This window comes from Quercus lobata, chromosome 6 (genome assembly GCF_001633185.2).
Source record: "Quercus lobata isolate SW786 chromosome 6, ValleyOak3.0 Primary Assembly, whole genome shotgun sequence".
In the NCBI taxonomy this organism is placed as follows: Eukaryota; Viridiplantae; Streptophyta; class Magnoliopsida; order Fagales; family Fagaceae; genus Quercus; species Quercus lobata.
The window spans coordinates 4,620,564-4,636,480 of NC_044909.1; the positions used below are offsets into that span (position 1 = coordinate 4,620,564).

General features: G+C 40.1%; 2 protein-coding genes across 2 annotated transcripts; both read left to right on the forward strand.

Annotated features, from left to right (window-relative positions):
• Positions 1-7,962: 7,962 nt before the first annotated feature.
• Positions 7,963-8,514, forward strand: LOC115949698. The gene has a single exon (XM_031066986.1). The coding sequence runs from the start codon at positions 7,963-7,965 to the stop codon at positions 8,512-8,514; it is 552 nt and encodes a 183-aa protein (XP_030922846.1).
• Positions 8,515-9,012: 498 nt separating this feature from the next.
• On the forward strand, positions 9,013-9,633 carry LOC115949699. The gene has a single exon (XM_031066987.1). The coding sequence runs from the start codon at positions 9,013-9,015 to the stop codon at positions 9,631-9,633; it is 621 nt and encodes a 206-aa protein (XP_030922847.1).
• The last annotated feature ends 6,284 nt before the right edge of the window (positions 9,634-15,917 follow it).

Here is a 15,917-nt window from a genome sequence, read left to right on the forward strand (position 1 = left end):
CTAACATAATACTGTGAGTGCAGAGAAGCCATGCCTTTTTTTTTTTTTTTTTTTTGACATGCTTTACTTGGACTGACTCCATTTTACCCTTTTTTTTTTTTTTTTTTTAGCAACTTGCTTCTTGACATGGTGTTCTTCAGAGATGTTTCCTCGTCTGACAAGAAGTATCTTGTTATTTCAAAAGATCAAGATGATGTACCTGAGAAAGGATTATCTTTGCTCGTTGAGAAACCCATCATTGGTCGATTTTCACCAGCATGGCCGAAGTAGAATGATTTTGGCGACATTGTTGAGTGGACGTATGACACTCCCCAAAATCCTGATTCTCCTTCTAGAGCATGGTCCTTACGTACTTCCCTCCACAAGAATACCACTGAGTCAGGTCCTTTAAGGACTCTCGGTCGCCGCATTATTTCCGGTGAGACACGTTGGGGCACAATTTTCAGAACCAATGGTGAGTTTGGATATACACCCTACTATTGGGAATGGCTTGAAGATGTACTCTCTCGTAACCAGAAGACTCTTATCAAGGCCCAGATTTTTGAAGCAGTCCTTGCTTCTTTATATACATATGATAGAAATAATGACATCATACGTGCATTTTGTGAAGCATGGTGCCCAGACACTAATACCCTTCATACCCCGTTGGGTGAGATGTCCGTCTCTCTTTGGGATCTACATCGTCTAGGTGGGCTTGCCATCACTGGTAGCTTTTATGATGAGGTTGTCCCTTGTTACAAGGAAATGGCAGGATGTGATGAGAAAGGCAGATTCCTTCCAAAGAGTTGTGAATATCTGTTTGCCGCTTTTTATCAACTCCATAATGAGAAAGAAGGTAAGCCATATGTTTCAGTAAATGACTGGATCAAATTCTGGTTTAGAGGGGATCTAAGATACATGAAACCACCTCCTCGAAGGCCAAAGAGATCGTGTCGTCCTAAGCAAACTTACAATCCTGACGGTTCATTTGGTAAGGCTCGTGCATGGTCTTCAAAAGAGAAAGGTGCCTTTACAGACCTCGAAGTTCAAGAAGGACTATGTGAAGAAACTTACTTGGCTGCCCTGTTATCTTGTTGGCTGTGCATATTTGTGCTACCGAGTGAAGATCTCAATACTATCCGTCCAGGAACATTCAAGGTTGCAAGCCTTATGGCTATTGGTAGGCCTTTCAGTCTTGCCATACCTGTTCTTGCTAGCCTTTATCGAGGTTTAAACAGGCTTGCTTGTTCTCCTGTTGTCGGTAGTTCAAAGGTGTGCCTTCCCATGCATTACATTTATGGGTGGTTAGGCTACTACTTTGATACCCATCATGGAGTCAAATTGGAAGTCATTGGGCCAAAGATGGTTAGATTTTCTGGTACAGGGGGGGCCAGATATTATGACGAATATGAAGCCCGAAGGTTGATTCAAGGCAACCGCATGCTGTAGGGTGCCAATTTGCTTGTTAAGAATGCGAATGAAACTTTTGAAGACAGTGGAAATCTTTCTCGTACTTCACTGGCACACTTTATCAGTATTCGGTCATCTTACTTGTCTATGCGGCAAGATGGTCATTTCATCATAGAACCCTATAGCCCTTGCCGATTTAGTCGTCAATTTGGACTTTGTCAAAGCATTGTAGGTGGTATAAAGAAAGTCATCCGTCATGCTTCTTTGGATGAAGTCTTAAAACTTTGGAGATCATGCACCCAGTCTAAGACCATGTCGCAAGCATTCTTCCCAGCTCCTCCATCGAACTTAAAGCACCACACTACTCAAAGTTATGAGCGTTGGTGGAATAGCATGCATGGGACATACCTTGAAGATGGTATAGCATCTTTGATTTCGAGCAAACGTCCTCCTTTACCAAGCACGAAGATGGGTCAAACAAGCCATGACAAAAACGTCAATGGAGGGGGTATTCAATTGTCTGACGATCATGTTACACATGTTGTTCAGAAATCTGCGGCTGACAAGGCTCAATTTGTAGAGCCACAAGACGCCACAGTAGGACCGAAGATGCCTCTTTTTCTTGTTGAAGGGCCTCCAAGGGTGTGCATGGCATCTAGTGAAAAGATGGACTCATATCTTGAAAAAGTGAGTGAGAGCAGTGACAAGGAGTGTCATCGGAGGCGGGCTAAGAAAAAGCTGAAATTAATAACCCCTAGTGAACCCAATTTCGTTGAAGGGACCTCATATGCCTTTGAACACGTTGAAGTTGCTGCAGATCAAGTATTTTATATTATTCTACTCTCTTTTTTTTCTTTTTTTTTTTTAGTCTTTATATACGTACATTTCTTTTTTTTTTTTGATGTAACGTATTCTTGATTACAGCCCGAGCGACAAGCCTTAAACACAATCAATAGTGATAAGGTGACCTCTATTGGTAGTGAAACTTCAATTTCCGGCCCACGATCTATTGCCATATCAATGGGAAATGTAACTCAGATGCCTAGCACTAAATTTATGGAGAGGACCGTGAGTTCTGATATCCCTGAAGATTCTGTTTATCGTGCTGAAGATGTGATTCTGAAAAATCGCATTGACCTTGCATTGAACCTTTGGAAAAGCCTTCAGCAAAGGATTGCTAGGACCCCTTTTGAGAAGGCCCCTTCACTCATGGGAGAAGCTCAAAAGATTTTTGATGCTATAGCAGCTAATAAAGCTATTGATCCATCACCTTTGCAAGGCTTAGTTGCTGATTATTTTGAGAAGGCCAGAAGTTTTGAATCACTTAAATCCTGCTTTTCTTCAAGTGTGATGTCTGAACAACGTGACAAACAATTGACAGATTGTAACTTTCGCCTTGCTGAGCAATCAACTATAAAGAATGACCTGTTAGCATGTGGCGAAACACTTAGAGATGGATTGGCGAGTGTTGAAGCTAGGATAATGGAGCTGCATGAAGAACTGGAACATTTATCCAATCACAAGAAAGAGCTCGAAGCTTCGATTCCCAATAATGATGAAAAGCTGTCAAATCAAAGCTCTATCATCTCGAACATTCAAGATGAAATTTCTTTCATAGAGACTGCTCCTTCCTTAAGTAATGCAGACATTGAATCTTTGCAGTTGTTGAACCAAGGGCTGGAAAGAGCACGTGATGAGTTAGAGAATTACAATTGGAAATACTAACCTGAACTTGTAGTCAATAATCATTGTAGCATCTCCCTTTTGCTTTCTTTGTTGTAGAAATTTCATGTCTTTCTTTCCAGCTAATAAAATCAGTTCTCTTTGCATGACTCTTTTATCTAATTTCTCCACCACTGCCTCCACTTTTTTTTTCATGTGACTGGACTCAGTAAATAATACTAAGTTGCCTACGTACCTTGTTTAAGGGATCAAGTCATCACGTAGTTCAAAAGATTTTTTTGTTGTTGTTTTTCTTATGTGTTTTTTTTTTCATGTGTTTTTTTGCAAAAAGGGGGGCGCAGTGTGTAATAGTGGGTATCACCACTGATCGAACCCGAGATGGCCTCAAGGGTGACACGGGTGTCCAACCGCTACGCCACACTCGCAATTGTTGACATGGAATGAGATTAATTTCTCTTCTCTTTATTGGTACGCTTTGAAGGGTAATGGGAAGACATCATGTACTCTTGCAGCGCTACAGTGGGTAGTTTAAGCTCTTACCGAGGAGCAATTCTTGATTTTCAAGTGTAGAAGTGTTTAAGGAACTTCCCATTGATGGGGCCGATCCTTATGCCATCATCATTGTCGATCAACTTGTGAGCTCCAATGGTGTTTGCCCCCTGCCTGAGAGTTGGAAGTACATCACAAGCAACGGTCACATGGTTTGACCCAACAACTTCATTGAAGTTTAGATCAATCTTGTTTTCTTTGGCAAGCTTCATGATTTGTTCTTTGAAGACGAAGCATTTTTGTATTGGGTGGCCAATGATGCGATGATATTTGTAGTAGTTAGGGTCATCAACTTTCCCCATGTCTTCTGGTCGCCTGCATTCTGGCAATTCAATTAGCTTCAATTGCAATAGTTGTTCTAAGATGTTTGGCACATCTTCATCGGGGAACGGATATACTTTTTGCTCACGTTCCTTAAAGGTCAGGCGACGCACTTCATTCTTTTGCCACCCTTCAAGCTGTTCTTCATTTGCCTTTGCTCCTCTTCTTGGAACCTTGACTACGGCAGTGTTAACAACCATTGAGGTCTTTGAGGCTGACTTTTGCATTCTATCATTCCTCCTTACTTCCTTTATGCTTTCCTCAAGTATGGGAGGGTTTGTACTTCCGCGGCTAGCAATGCTCAACTCCATGTCATGGGCACGAGTTGCTAACTCTTCAAATGTTCGGGGCTTTATCCCTTGAAGGATGTAAAGAAGTCCCCAATGCATGCCTTGGATGCACATCTCTACAGCAGATATTTCAGAAAGTCTATCCTTGCAATCTAGACTCAAAGAACGCCACCGATTGATATAATCAATGACGGGCTCATCCTGCCACTGTTTAGTATTGGTAAGCTCCATCATGCTCACCGTGCGACGTGTGCTATAGAATCGGTCAAGAAACTCTCTTTCGAGTTGCTCCCAACTGTCAATTGACTCAGGTTCTAAGTCTGTATACCAATCAAAGGCATTTCCCTTGAGTGAACGGACAAATTGCTTTACAAGGAGGCTTCCTTGAGTCCCTGCGTTCTCACAAGTTTCTACAAAGTGAGCAATGTGTTGCTTAGGATTTCCTTTGCCATCGAACTGCAAGAACTTGGGAGGTTGATACCCATTTGGCATTCTCATGTTGTCGATGCGCTTTGTGTAGGGTTTTGAATATGTGAGAGAACTTGTAGAAGAACCTCCATATTGTGCTCGGATGGTATTTGTTATCATGTCTTGTAATTGTTGGACTGACAACGAAGCAACCGAAGTAGATTGTTCTCGTCGGGGAGTGTTTTCAATTTCTCTCCCTTCGTCATCCTTTGCAGATGTGAATTTATGACCATGGCTTGATTCACCAAGATCTTGCACTTCGAGCTTGTTCATCAAAGTTGCAATTTGGAGGTCCTTATCTTCAAGTGCTTTTGTGAGAAGGACAACCCTTTGTTCCATTTCGGCTATCTTTTCTTCCATGGTAGAGGTGTTAGTCATCATGACTGACACAACTTCCCAAGATGATGGAGAAGAAAGTGATTTGATTTGAGCACGTGGAATCTCATCTTTTAGGTTCCCTTTGATGGGAGAGAAATCGTGCGACCAACTTCTTGTGAAGGAAGAAGGGGATTTGCCCCCATACTTGAGGTGTTCCAAGGTGGAGACGTCCTTGTTGATGACCTTGTTTCTTGTAAGAGGGTCTAAGGAGATGATTTTCTGGACCTTGGCTTCCTTGGTTGTTTGATATTGAAGTTGATTGTTTGCTTTGGGTTGGCTACAATTGATTACACCAATGCAGTTGTTGGTGGTAGCCATACCAAGTTTAGTTGAAGTAGCTATTGTTGAAGCTTGAATGTTCTTGCTAGAAGCCATTGAAGTAGGCAGCAAGATGATGAAGATTTCTTTCTTTGAAGGAGAATGAGATGAGAGGTAGAGATGTCCCACCGGGCGTGCCAGAATTTGTAAGCGACTAAATTTCTCGTTCGAAATAAAGTCGAACAAGTGAAATAGTTTCACAAATGCGAATTTGTATTGATGATTGTGTGGTACAATTCTCTGTGATTACAAAAGAGTTATCCTCTGATTCGATCTCCTTAAAAGATTTGTTGATTGGATTTGTGATGATGTGATTTTGTTTTGAACACAAGATATCCTTCAATTTGGTTGAGGAATGGATCGAAGATCTTTGGAACAGAATTACAATGAATCTCTGGCTATGAGCTTGTTAGAAATTCTTTGTTCTTCGTGTTCTTTGTGTTCTTCGTGTGTTCTTCGGGCGTTCGTCGTCTTCGAAGGTTTGTTGTGGAAGTTCTCCGGGGCTTTAGAGGCTTGAATCCGTGGAGCTTCACTGATTTGTGGTTGTTTGAGGTTTCTGGAGGCTTTTGAGCTTGATTCCAGTGAACTTTGAGATCTAGGCAGATAGTTTGGATGATTCTGCTTCGAATGTTCTTTGTATTTGAAGATTTGTGGTGGAAGTTCTTCGGGGCTTTAGAGGCTTGAATCCGTAGAGCTTCACTGATTTATGATTTGTTGATGTTTTCGGACCTTTGAGCTTGGTTCCCGCAAACTTTAGGATCTAGGCAGATGATCTGGATGATTCTGCTTCGAATGTTCTCCGATTTTGGGGTTGAAGTTCTTGAAGTTCCTGGAGGCTTCAAGGCTTGATTCCAGCAGAGCTTTTTCCCTTCTGAATCCGGTCCCTCTGAATCTTTGTAGAGCTTTTTCACTTCTGGATTCTGGTCCTCCTAAATGTCTCAGGAAGGCTTCTATTTATAGGAGTTTTGGGGTGGGTGAGCGACACGTGGCGGAGCTTGATTGGTGACACATGTCACAACTTGATTGGTCCGCTTAAGTCATCGCTTACACGTGCGAGGTTGCTTGAGTCATCGCTTACACGTGCGAGGCTGCTTGAGTCATCGCTTACACGTGCGAGGCTGCTTGAGTCATCGCTTACACGTGCGCTGATGCATGATTGGCTCTTGCATGACACTTGGCAAATTTCTGTTGGCTTCTGAATAGTGATAGCAAAACCTAGCAGCAATACATGGTGCTCTGTAATTGGCTGTATTTTGTGGACTTGGTAATGTGACGTGTCAGCTTGTGATAGGTCAGGAATTTTCCCTCTCTACAATTATTATTATTATTATTGTTGTTGTTGTTGTACGGCACCAAGCCTCCAAAGTCATTTGGGCCTTAGACCCCAGCTCTACCGTATGACCCACAGTCCCTGACACCCATGTCAGAAATTGGGTTTGAGGCCCACTAGGGCCGGGGGCGCAGATCCTATGGCCTCATGTTTGGCCTAGAACTCGTTGGGCTAGTCGTTGAAATATATGCTCATTAATTCATGGCCAGGAAGTTGTCCAACGCATCCTAACTCCGACGTGTGTGTATGCTCGGGTAGGCCATATCCCGGATGCCCAACAACTCCTTGAGAAATTCCGCTGCCGAATATCACCCTCCCCCCCTTTTTTGAAGTAGGAACTAGTTCCAATGCCACTCTTACCACACCCCACTCCCAACTACATATCTACTTAGCGATAACAATATTGGACCTCTATTCCCACTAGCCATAAGAGTAATCATGATTTTTCCACCAATTTTGGGCTATAAATATAGGAGGCTAAGGAAAGGAAAAGGGTTGTTGAAAGTTTGGGAAGAAAGTTGAGAACCAAGAATAATAGTCGTGAAAAGTGAGAGGAAAACGATACAAATATGGGAGAGATCTTACTGGGTCTCTAGGTTAGAATCACCCAGAGTAGGAAATCTAAAGCCTACATTACAAATATATTGTGAGCCCAAGAACAAGACAGACCTTTTAAACTCATTTGTGATGCACACAATTGGCGCCGTTTGTGGGAATCTCTTGCAAAGTTGTGATTTGGCCGAGACTCATGCCCAGAAGATGTCCAGGAGAAGGTCAGAGGGTTTTGTTGAAAGTGGTTCAGTGGGATCGTCTCGGGGATCCACATGACGGGAGCGAAGGCAAAAAAAGCGTGAAGATAGGGAGCATGAACATGAGGAAGAGCAATTTGGCCTTGGAGAGAAGTCGTACCAAATGAACCGGGCAGTATTGGATGCTTCGAGGCACAGGTAATTGGATGAAAGAGATGAGGAGCTTGAGCGGTTGCGTAGACTCATAAGAGATTTAGAGTTGGAGGCAAGGGGCAGACACCGAAGAAGGGGTCAAGATAACCAAGCAGGGGGGTCTATGAGTGGAGGAGATCATTATGTTATTGGGTTCGATCAGTCCGGTTCCCATCAACGTCGGGACCGTTCACACTCACGAGAGTCCTGTCAGCATCGGGAACGTACACGTTCACGAGAGTATGAAGGTCGGGGTTCGGATTCCCCCGAAGAGTGGTAACCCCGTAATGCAGCCATGGATGCTATGAGCCGCGCCTTAAGAAAAGCTGCTCGGTCACCATTCTCAGATGACATTGAACGGGCCCCAATGCCAAATAGGTTCACCCGACCACCATTTAATTCCTATGATTGGAAAACAGACCCGGTGGAGAATAACAGCCACTACATCCAAATGATGTCTCTGCATACTCATAATGATGCGCTAATGTGTAAGGTATTTCCCTCAAACCTTGGGCCCACAGCATTGAAATGGTTTAATGGGTTACGGAAGGGTTCCATTCACAGTTTCGCTGAACTAATCCAAGAATTTGGTGTTCGGTTTGTGACCTGCAGCCAGGTACCGCAACCGGTGGACGTGTTGCTTTCTATGAAAATGAGGGTTGAGGAAACCCTTCGCAGTTATACCAGCCGGTATTGGGAGTTTTACAATAAGATAGGTGAAGGCAACGAAAAGATTGCGGTGAACACCTTTAGGATGGGGCTCCCCGAGGACTCCGGACTACGGGAATCACTGACGAAGAAGCCTCCCGAAAGTATGAGACAGCTAATGAGGCGCATTGAGGAGTAAAAACGTCTTGAAGACGATCGGCTGCAGAGTAAGGGTAAGATCCCGCTAGTGAATCATCCTTGGCAGCCCGGATTTTTGCCCCGGGCCCGAAAGGATCTAAGAATACAAAAACCGGAAGTACAAATGGGAGAGGTGAATGTGATGTTCAAAGAGCCGGTGCACAAAATCGTAGACCAGATTAAAAAGGAACCGCATTTTAGATGGCCGAACAAGATGGGGGGTGACCTATCTCGGAGAAGCCAAAACTTGTATTGTACGTATCACAAGGATAAGGGTCATACCACTGAGTAATGTCGGGTATTGAAAGATCATCTAGGGTAGCTAGTGAAGGCAGGACATTTGAAGGAGTTTGTGGTGGATGCCGGAAATCAAGGTACCGGCCAGGGTGCTCAGCAAAGGGGAAATCCTCTCCCACCACTATTGGGAGTGATTGAAGTCATCCACGCTGCCCCGAGGGGTCCGGTTATAGCTAGAAGAGGAGTACTGACCGTAGTATCCATGGGAAACTGCATAGGAGAGCAATCACCCAAGAAAAAGATGAAGATTAGACGGGAGCCCATCGCTTTTGGTGATGACGATTTAGAGGGAACGGTCCAGCCACACGATGATGCGTTGGTAATAATGGCCCGGATAAGTAGTTTCTTGGTCAAAAGAGTGATGGTAGACCAAGGGAGTGAGATTAATGTAATGTATCCAGACCTATTCAATGGGCTCAGGTTGAAAAACCGAGACTTATCAAAGTATGATACATCATTGGTTGGGTTCGATGGCAGGGTGGTCGCTCCTGAGGGACAAATTTCTCTTCCAGTAAATATGGAAGGTAAGAAGGTGATGGTAGCATTCATAGTGGTCAATTCGTTTTCTCCATACATAGCAATTCTGGGGCAGCCGTGGATCCACGCAATGGGGGCTGTTTCGTCCACCTTGCATGTAAAGATCAAATTTCCTGCCAAGCAAAGTGTGATTGTGGTAAGGGGGAGCCAGCAAGCGGCCAGGCAATGCCTGGTGGCTGTAGTTAATAGGAAGAATGAGCAGGCCCAAGCAAAAGGAAAGCGTCATAGAAACCCCTTCATAGCAATTACAGAATCCTCAGGAGGGAATGGGGGCTACTTGTGCTGAACAATTAATCAGAGAAAAGATACTACCAGATGTTGACCGGTATTTTCAGGTAGGGGAGTGTATGACGAATGAGGATAAGGTAGAGATGTTGTTATTTCTGATGCGGAACGTAGATGTATTTGCATGGAGCCCGTATGAGGTGCCTAGGGTTAATCTCGAGTTCATCATCCACAAGCTCAATGTAGACCCGTCATTCCCTCCAAAAAAGCAAAAGCCGAGAAGGTCGGCCAAGGAACACGTCGAGGCACTAAGGCAAGAGGTCGGGAAGTTGAAAGAGGCCGGGGCAATAAAGGAAATCTTCTTCCCAAATTGGCTAGCAAATACTGTGGTGGTTAGAAAGAAGAATGACAAATGGAGAGTCTGTGTAGATTTCACGGATTTGAACCGAACATGCCCCAAGGACCCATTCCCTATGTCGAAGATAGATCAATTGGTAGATGCTACCTATAGGCACCCAAGAATGAGTTTTCTAGATGTCTTTCAGGGCTACCATTAGATTGCATTAGCTGCCGAGGGTCAGGAAAAGATGGCATTCATCTCCCCGGATGCAAACTACTACTACATCGTGATGCCCTTCGGGCTGAAGCATGCCGGGGCAACATATCAGCGAATGATAACTAGAATGTTTCGAGACAAGATTGGGCATACGGTTGAGGTATATATCGACGACATGGTGGTAAAAAGCAAGCAGGAGGCACAGCATATAGAGGATTTTCAAGGTGTATTCGAAGTACTTCAACAACATAAGCTACGCCTTAACGCGGACAAATGCGCCTTTGGAGTAAGAGCTGGCAAGTTCCTTGGTTATCTAATCACCAGCCGTGGGATAGTGGTCAACCCCGATCAAATTGATGTCGTGCAGCGCCTTAAGCCCCCAAGCAATCTGAAGGAGGTACAGATCTTGACCAGGATGTTAGCTGCCCTTAACCGGTTCATTTCTAAATTTGCTGATCGCTGCTACCCTTTCTACCAACTTCTGAAGAAATGGAAGGGATTTCAATGGAATGAGGAGTGTGAAAAAGCTTTCTAAGACTTAAAGGAATATCTGACGCGGACACCCATGCTAGTCGCCCCAGAACCCGGGGAGGACTTGTTCATGTACCTCTCGATGTCTGATCATGCCGTGAGTGCCGTGCTTTTAAGGGACCGGGGGATGCAGTAGCCCGTGTACTACATTAGCAAACCGAGACCAAATACCTACCCCTTGAGAAGCTAGTGCTAGCACTAGTAAATGCTACTAGGAAATTGCCTCACTATTTTCAAGCTCATACTGTCTATGTCCTAACTGGGTACCCTTTGCAGTCGTTATTGAAGAGATTTAATTTCACGGGCTGGATAGCCAAGTGGGGGACCCGGCTAGGGTCCTTTGATATAAGGTACAGGCCAAGGAGTTCGGTGAAGGGCCAAATTCTTGTTGATTTAGTCGCAAAGTTTTCACCAAAGATTGAGGGGGAGATGATTTGTCATGTAGAGTGTCGCCCGTGGAAGGTATAAATGGACGTTGCGTCGAACGTTATGGGGGCTGGTGCCGGGATTGTCATTATCACGTCAAAAGGTGTACGATTGGAGCATTCTTTTAGGTTGGGGTTCAGGGCCTCTAACAACGAAACTGAGTACAAAGCCCTACTCGCTGGGTTGAGAACTGTTTTAGATTTGGGTGCCCGAGATGTAGAGATTTATTTAGATTCTCGGCTGGTCGTCAGCCAGGTGCAGGGTAGTTTTAAAGCCAGGGATTCTCGAATGAAACAATACTTATAGGTGGTGAAGCAAGTCATGAGTAAGTTTTGTATGGCAAAGGTTGCTTAGGTTCCTCGGGGATAGAATAGACATGCCGACTCTCTAGCCACGTTGGCATTGTCAATGACGGAGGACGTACCTCGGTTAATTAGGGTGGAACTTGTAGAGGAGTGGAGTATTGATAGAGCGGTTGGTGTTGATGTTGCGGTGATTTTGCCAGCTGAACAATGTTGGATGGACCCAATCATTGATTTTTTAGTCGAGAATCGGGTCCTGAATGATGAGAAGGAAGCTAATAGGGTTCGATGAATAGCTGCTCAATAGAGTCAACACTAACATGTAAATCAAGGTTCATTGATCGGTCCATGTTTGAAAACCACGGTTCTAATTAGTTTAGTTAGTAAAGTTTCTTATCGTAAAATAAAATATTTTGAGTTTTATCATTGCTTATACCAAAAAATTAATTGGTTTCTTAATATGAAGATAAAGAGCAATATCAAAAGTGAATGTCATAGGTATAAATCATCTTTGAGAACCAAAAATATATAAATATATATATATATATATATATCTTCTTTTTAATTTTTTTTTTCTCTTTTATAGTATTTCTCAATCCACTACCCCAAGCCTACCATTTTTATCAACTTTTATTGTTAGCTTCTTTTACTTTTTCAACTTGCATTTTTCATATTTTACTTACACAGCCACTCAATTCATCGTCTAGTCAAGTGCTCTCAGGGTCTCACAATATATAACTCTATTAATCTCCTTAACTTTGTTGTCATGTGCTCTTAGTTTCTCACATCATCTCTTTTTCTTAACAAAGAGCTTTCTTTTAGTGGAAGCTAACGGAAAATGGTTTTAAAATCTTGAGAGGTACAAAATTCGCCTTCTCATTTTTTATTTCTATTTTACTTCAACTTTTATTTATCTATCTTATTTTTTATGGTTTTTTTTTCCTTTTATTTATTAAACCAATTAAGATTCTTTGTTCATTATTTTATCTAAAATTTCATACTAACTTCTGCTCAAAAAATCGAAGAATACAAGATTAGATATGACAAACACTACTAGTATAAGATGACAACATAAAGTTTAGTAGTCCAATTTATGGTCCCACTAATCTTATTTGAAAAATATCATACACATGCTAGAACTAACAAATTTGTTTATGTGTTGAAGCAAAAAATAATAATAAATTTGTTTATGTGTGTGACATTTGGTGACACAAATCTAGAAAAGTGATGTTTGAAAATTCTTGGTGTAGTGATGAGTGGTTTGGCATACATACATAAGTACATATATATATTATGAATCAATATTATCCTCTAGTCTTGGTCCCCAAACAAAATTTCAACTATTAATCTAACTTGCCACCGGAACCACAACCATCAAATCCACCCACAATCACTACAACCCAGTACTCACCACAATCAGCCACCAAAACCCAGACGTTAAAACTCCGTTTTACGTATTTTACTCCAAAACAAAAGACAAAATAAAGCCTGAGAATCAGTTTTTACTTATTTAATTATTTTTACTCCAAAAGAAAAGAAAAAAATGAAGCCTTAGAAGAACAAAATACAGAAGCTCAAAGTAACCAAAAAAGAAGAAGAAGAAGAAGAAGAAATTAAGACCTGCTGAGCTCGTCATAAATCTGTCCCTCGATGGCCATGAGCAGAGGCTTGTTGCGGCCAGACAGACTCAGAGGCATCGTACTTGATGTTTTGACAAAAAGCTCAGCATGTAATTAGAAAAATATCTTTAAAAGATTTTACTAACGCGTGCTCAGGTAATGGTAAATCATCTAAAAAAAATTTGGAAAAATAAAAAAAATTATCAACTTTTTTATCAGTTTTTTCAATTCTTCATAAAATATTTATCTCGTCTTGAACCCAACCATAAAGGTAGGTATGTGACAACGGCCGTACACTTATAAAATTTTCACTGTATAAGTGTGCAAGGCATTCTTAACAACTAAAAATTATCCTCAAGTAAAATTTCATCAAATAAATCCTAAATACCTCAACAATTTCTTTATAAATAATTAATTTCCAATAATTTAAAAGGAATAAAATCCAAACCTCATGTCAATAATCAGGGGTGGCTTGATGCATTTAGGGACCTAAGGTAAAAATTGATTATATTGTTTTAGATGCAAAATTATTACTAATTAACATGAACAACATAGAATTTTTTCTTTTTTTAGAAATTTTATTGACATAAAAAATTTGACAAAATTGTTCACACTTGTTGATGTGGCAGATTGATAGTAGTAAGTAAAAGAGTGGGGTTAATGGTAGAACTAGATGAAAATTAGTAAAAGTTTGCTAACTTAACTCTTATTATTATTTTATTTTTTAGAAGTGCAACATTCACAATATTTTTCACAACAAATCCAAGGTTTTAAGTTACTTCTTGTTTTCTATTTGAAAACACCACCATAATTATTTTTTTGCCATCAATAACAGGTTGTAACAACCTATTATTTAGCATTTGTTATAAAAGTGTTATGAAAAATATTGTGGACGTAGCATTTTTCTCTCTTTTTTGTTTGTTTTTCATTTGATAAAAAATTTATTTTATTTATTAATTATAAATAACACTATTGGTTAAAATTTGGGGGCCTTTTTTTTTATTTGGGGCCTTAAGCGATTGCATCTATTGCTTTTACTATTCAGCCGGCCCTATACATAATGCCAATTGGCCAATAAATAAAGACTATTACAAGACCATCTAATCCCAAAATCACTAAGCTTCTTACCTTTGCACAACACAACATCAAAACACCCAAAATTTGCTATTCTTCACAATTTGAAATTGGAGGGAGGGGGGGGGGGGGGGTTTGAGTTGACAACTCAATAAATTACCAAATACCAAGTAGTTGAACAAATATATAGATTGACAAAATAATATAAGTTTATGAGATCAAAATATTTCACATATGTCAAAAGTTATAATATACTATGAGTTTCAAAAATAAACTAAATATGTTTCATAGAGTTAAAATAATTCATAAATTCAAACATATTCACATTCTCAACAATCTTATATATTTATAACTATGGTCACGCTATATCCTCATGACTAAGCATCAGATTCAAAAGAAACTAGTTTCGTGCAAATGTATATCCCCCGTTGGTTGGGTTCAGAAACATGATAGACTTGTGATACTCCAGATAAAACTACTTTTGGTACAAATGAATAACCCACATTGACTGGGTATCAGAGTTAAAACATAGTTATATTGTCCAAAATCATATATATTAAATCATAATTTAAACAAAAATATATCACATTCAAATACATATATATAAAATCATATATTCAGTATTCAAATATATGTGTGATAATTATTCATTCTTTACTTTAAATTAGTAATACAATTGAAATAAAATTGTAACAATTATAAATAATTTTTATAGTTAAAATACAGTAGTATAAGCAAAATAAAACTAATTAGAATAAAGTTGCTTACCTCAATTAGCTCACCATAAAAGAATCTCTCCCTAACACTTCCTATAAAATCTTTAGATATCGGCTAAAACAATTTGTTAAGTATCATTTACTCAATAATAAAATAATTTAAAAAAACTTATAATGGTACCCAACTAAAAGAAAAACTACTAAAAATATCTAATAATTTCTCATTAATAGCTCACACCAAAAATTCAGATATATAAGGATAAGCCTATAGATTACATATAGGCTCAAAGTCAATTTGTAATGGATTACACGTGTGTTCCATTCTTCTTCTTTTTTATTTTATTTTTTTTTATTCTTAGTTTTATTTTTATCTCCTACCATCTGCCAGCATTAATTCTCTTTCGAGAGGAGGACAAAACCAAGTGCAAGTAAGGCCCATGGGCACTTACGGGATACCACTCCTTTTTTTTTTTTCTTTTTCTTTTTTTTTAATTTTTATATATATATATATATATATATATATAAAACCGAAGCCTCTGCTGACACCACAATTTTTCACGTCAACACAATATTTAAAAAATAAAAACAATATAACACCTCAAAACCCTAGCAACCTTACCCCTCTCTCAAGTTAAGAAATATAAAGCCACAGTTTCTGCCCACGTCAGCACAATATTTAAAAAATAAAAAATAAAAACATTATAACACCTCAAAACCCTAGCAACCTTACCCCTCTCTCAAGTTAAAAAAATATAAAGCCACAGTTTCTACAAACTCTCTCTCTCTCCAAACGTAAAAATTCAACTCCCTTTAATTTCTCTTTATATTTTTGAGGCTTATATAGAGTAATAGTGAGTTATGCTGATTTTGTTTTTGTGTGTGTGTGTGTATAGATGGTCATAATACTCCGGTATTCCAAAAGAAGTTTGTGTTTTCGTTAATTGAAGGCTTTAAAGAGATAAGTGTTGCAATTTGGAACAGCAATACAAAATACGATTTCATTGGCAGCGGAAAGTAATTACTTTGTCTCATATTTTTGTTTTTAGAATTGATTTTGTGTGCATTTTAGACCCTTTTGGATCAATTTTGTTAATTGGGTGTTTTTTTTTTTTTTTTGATAG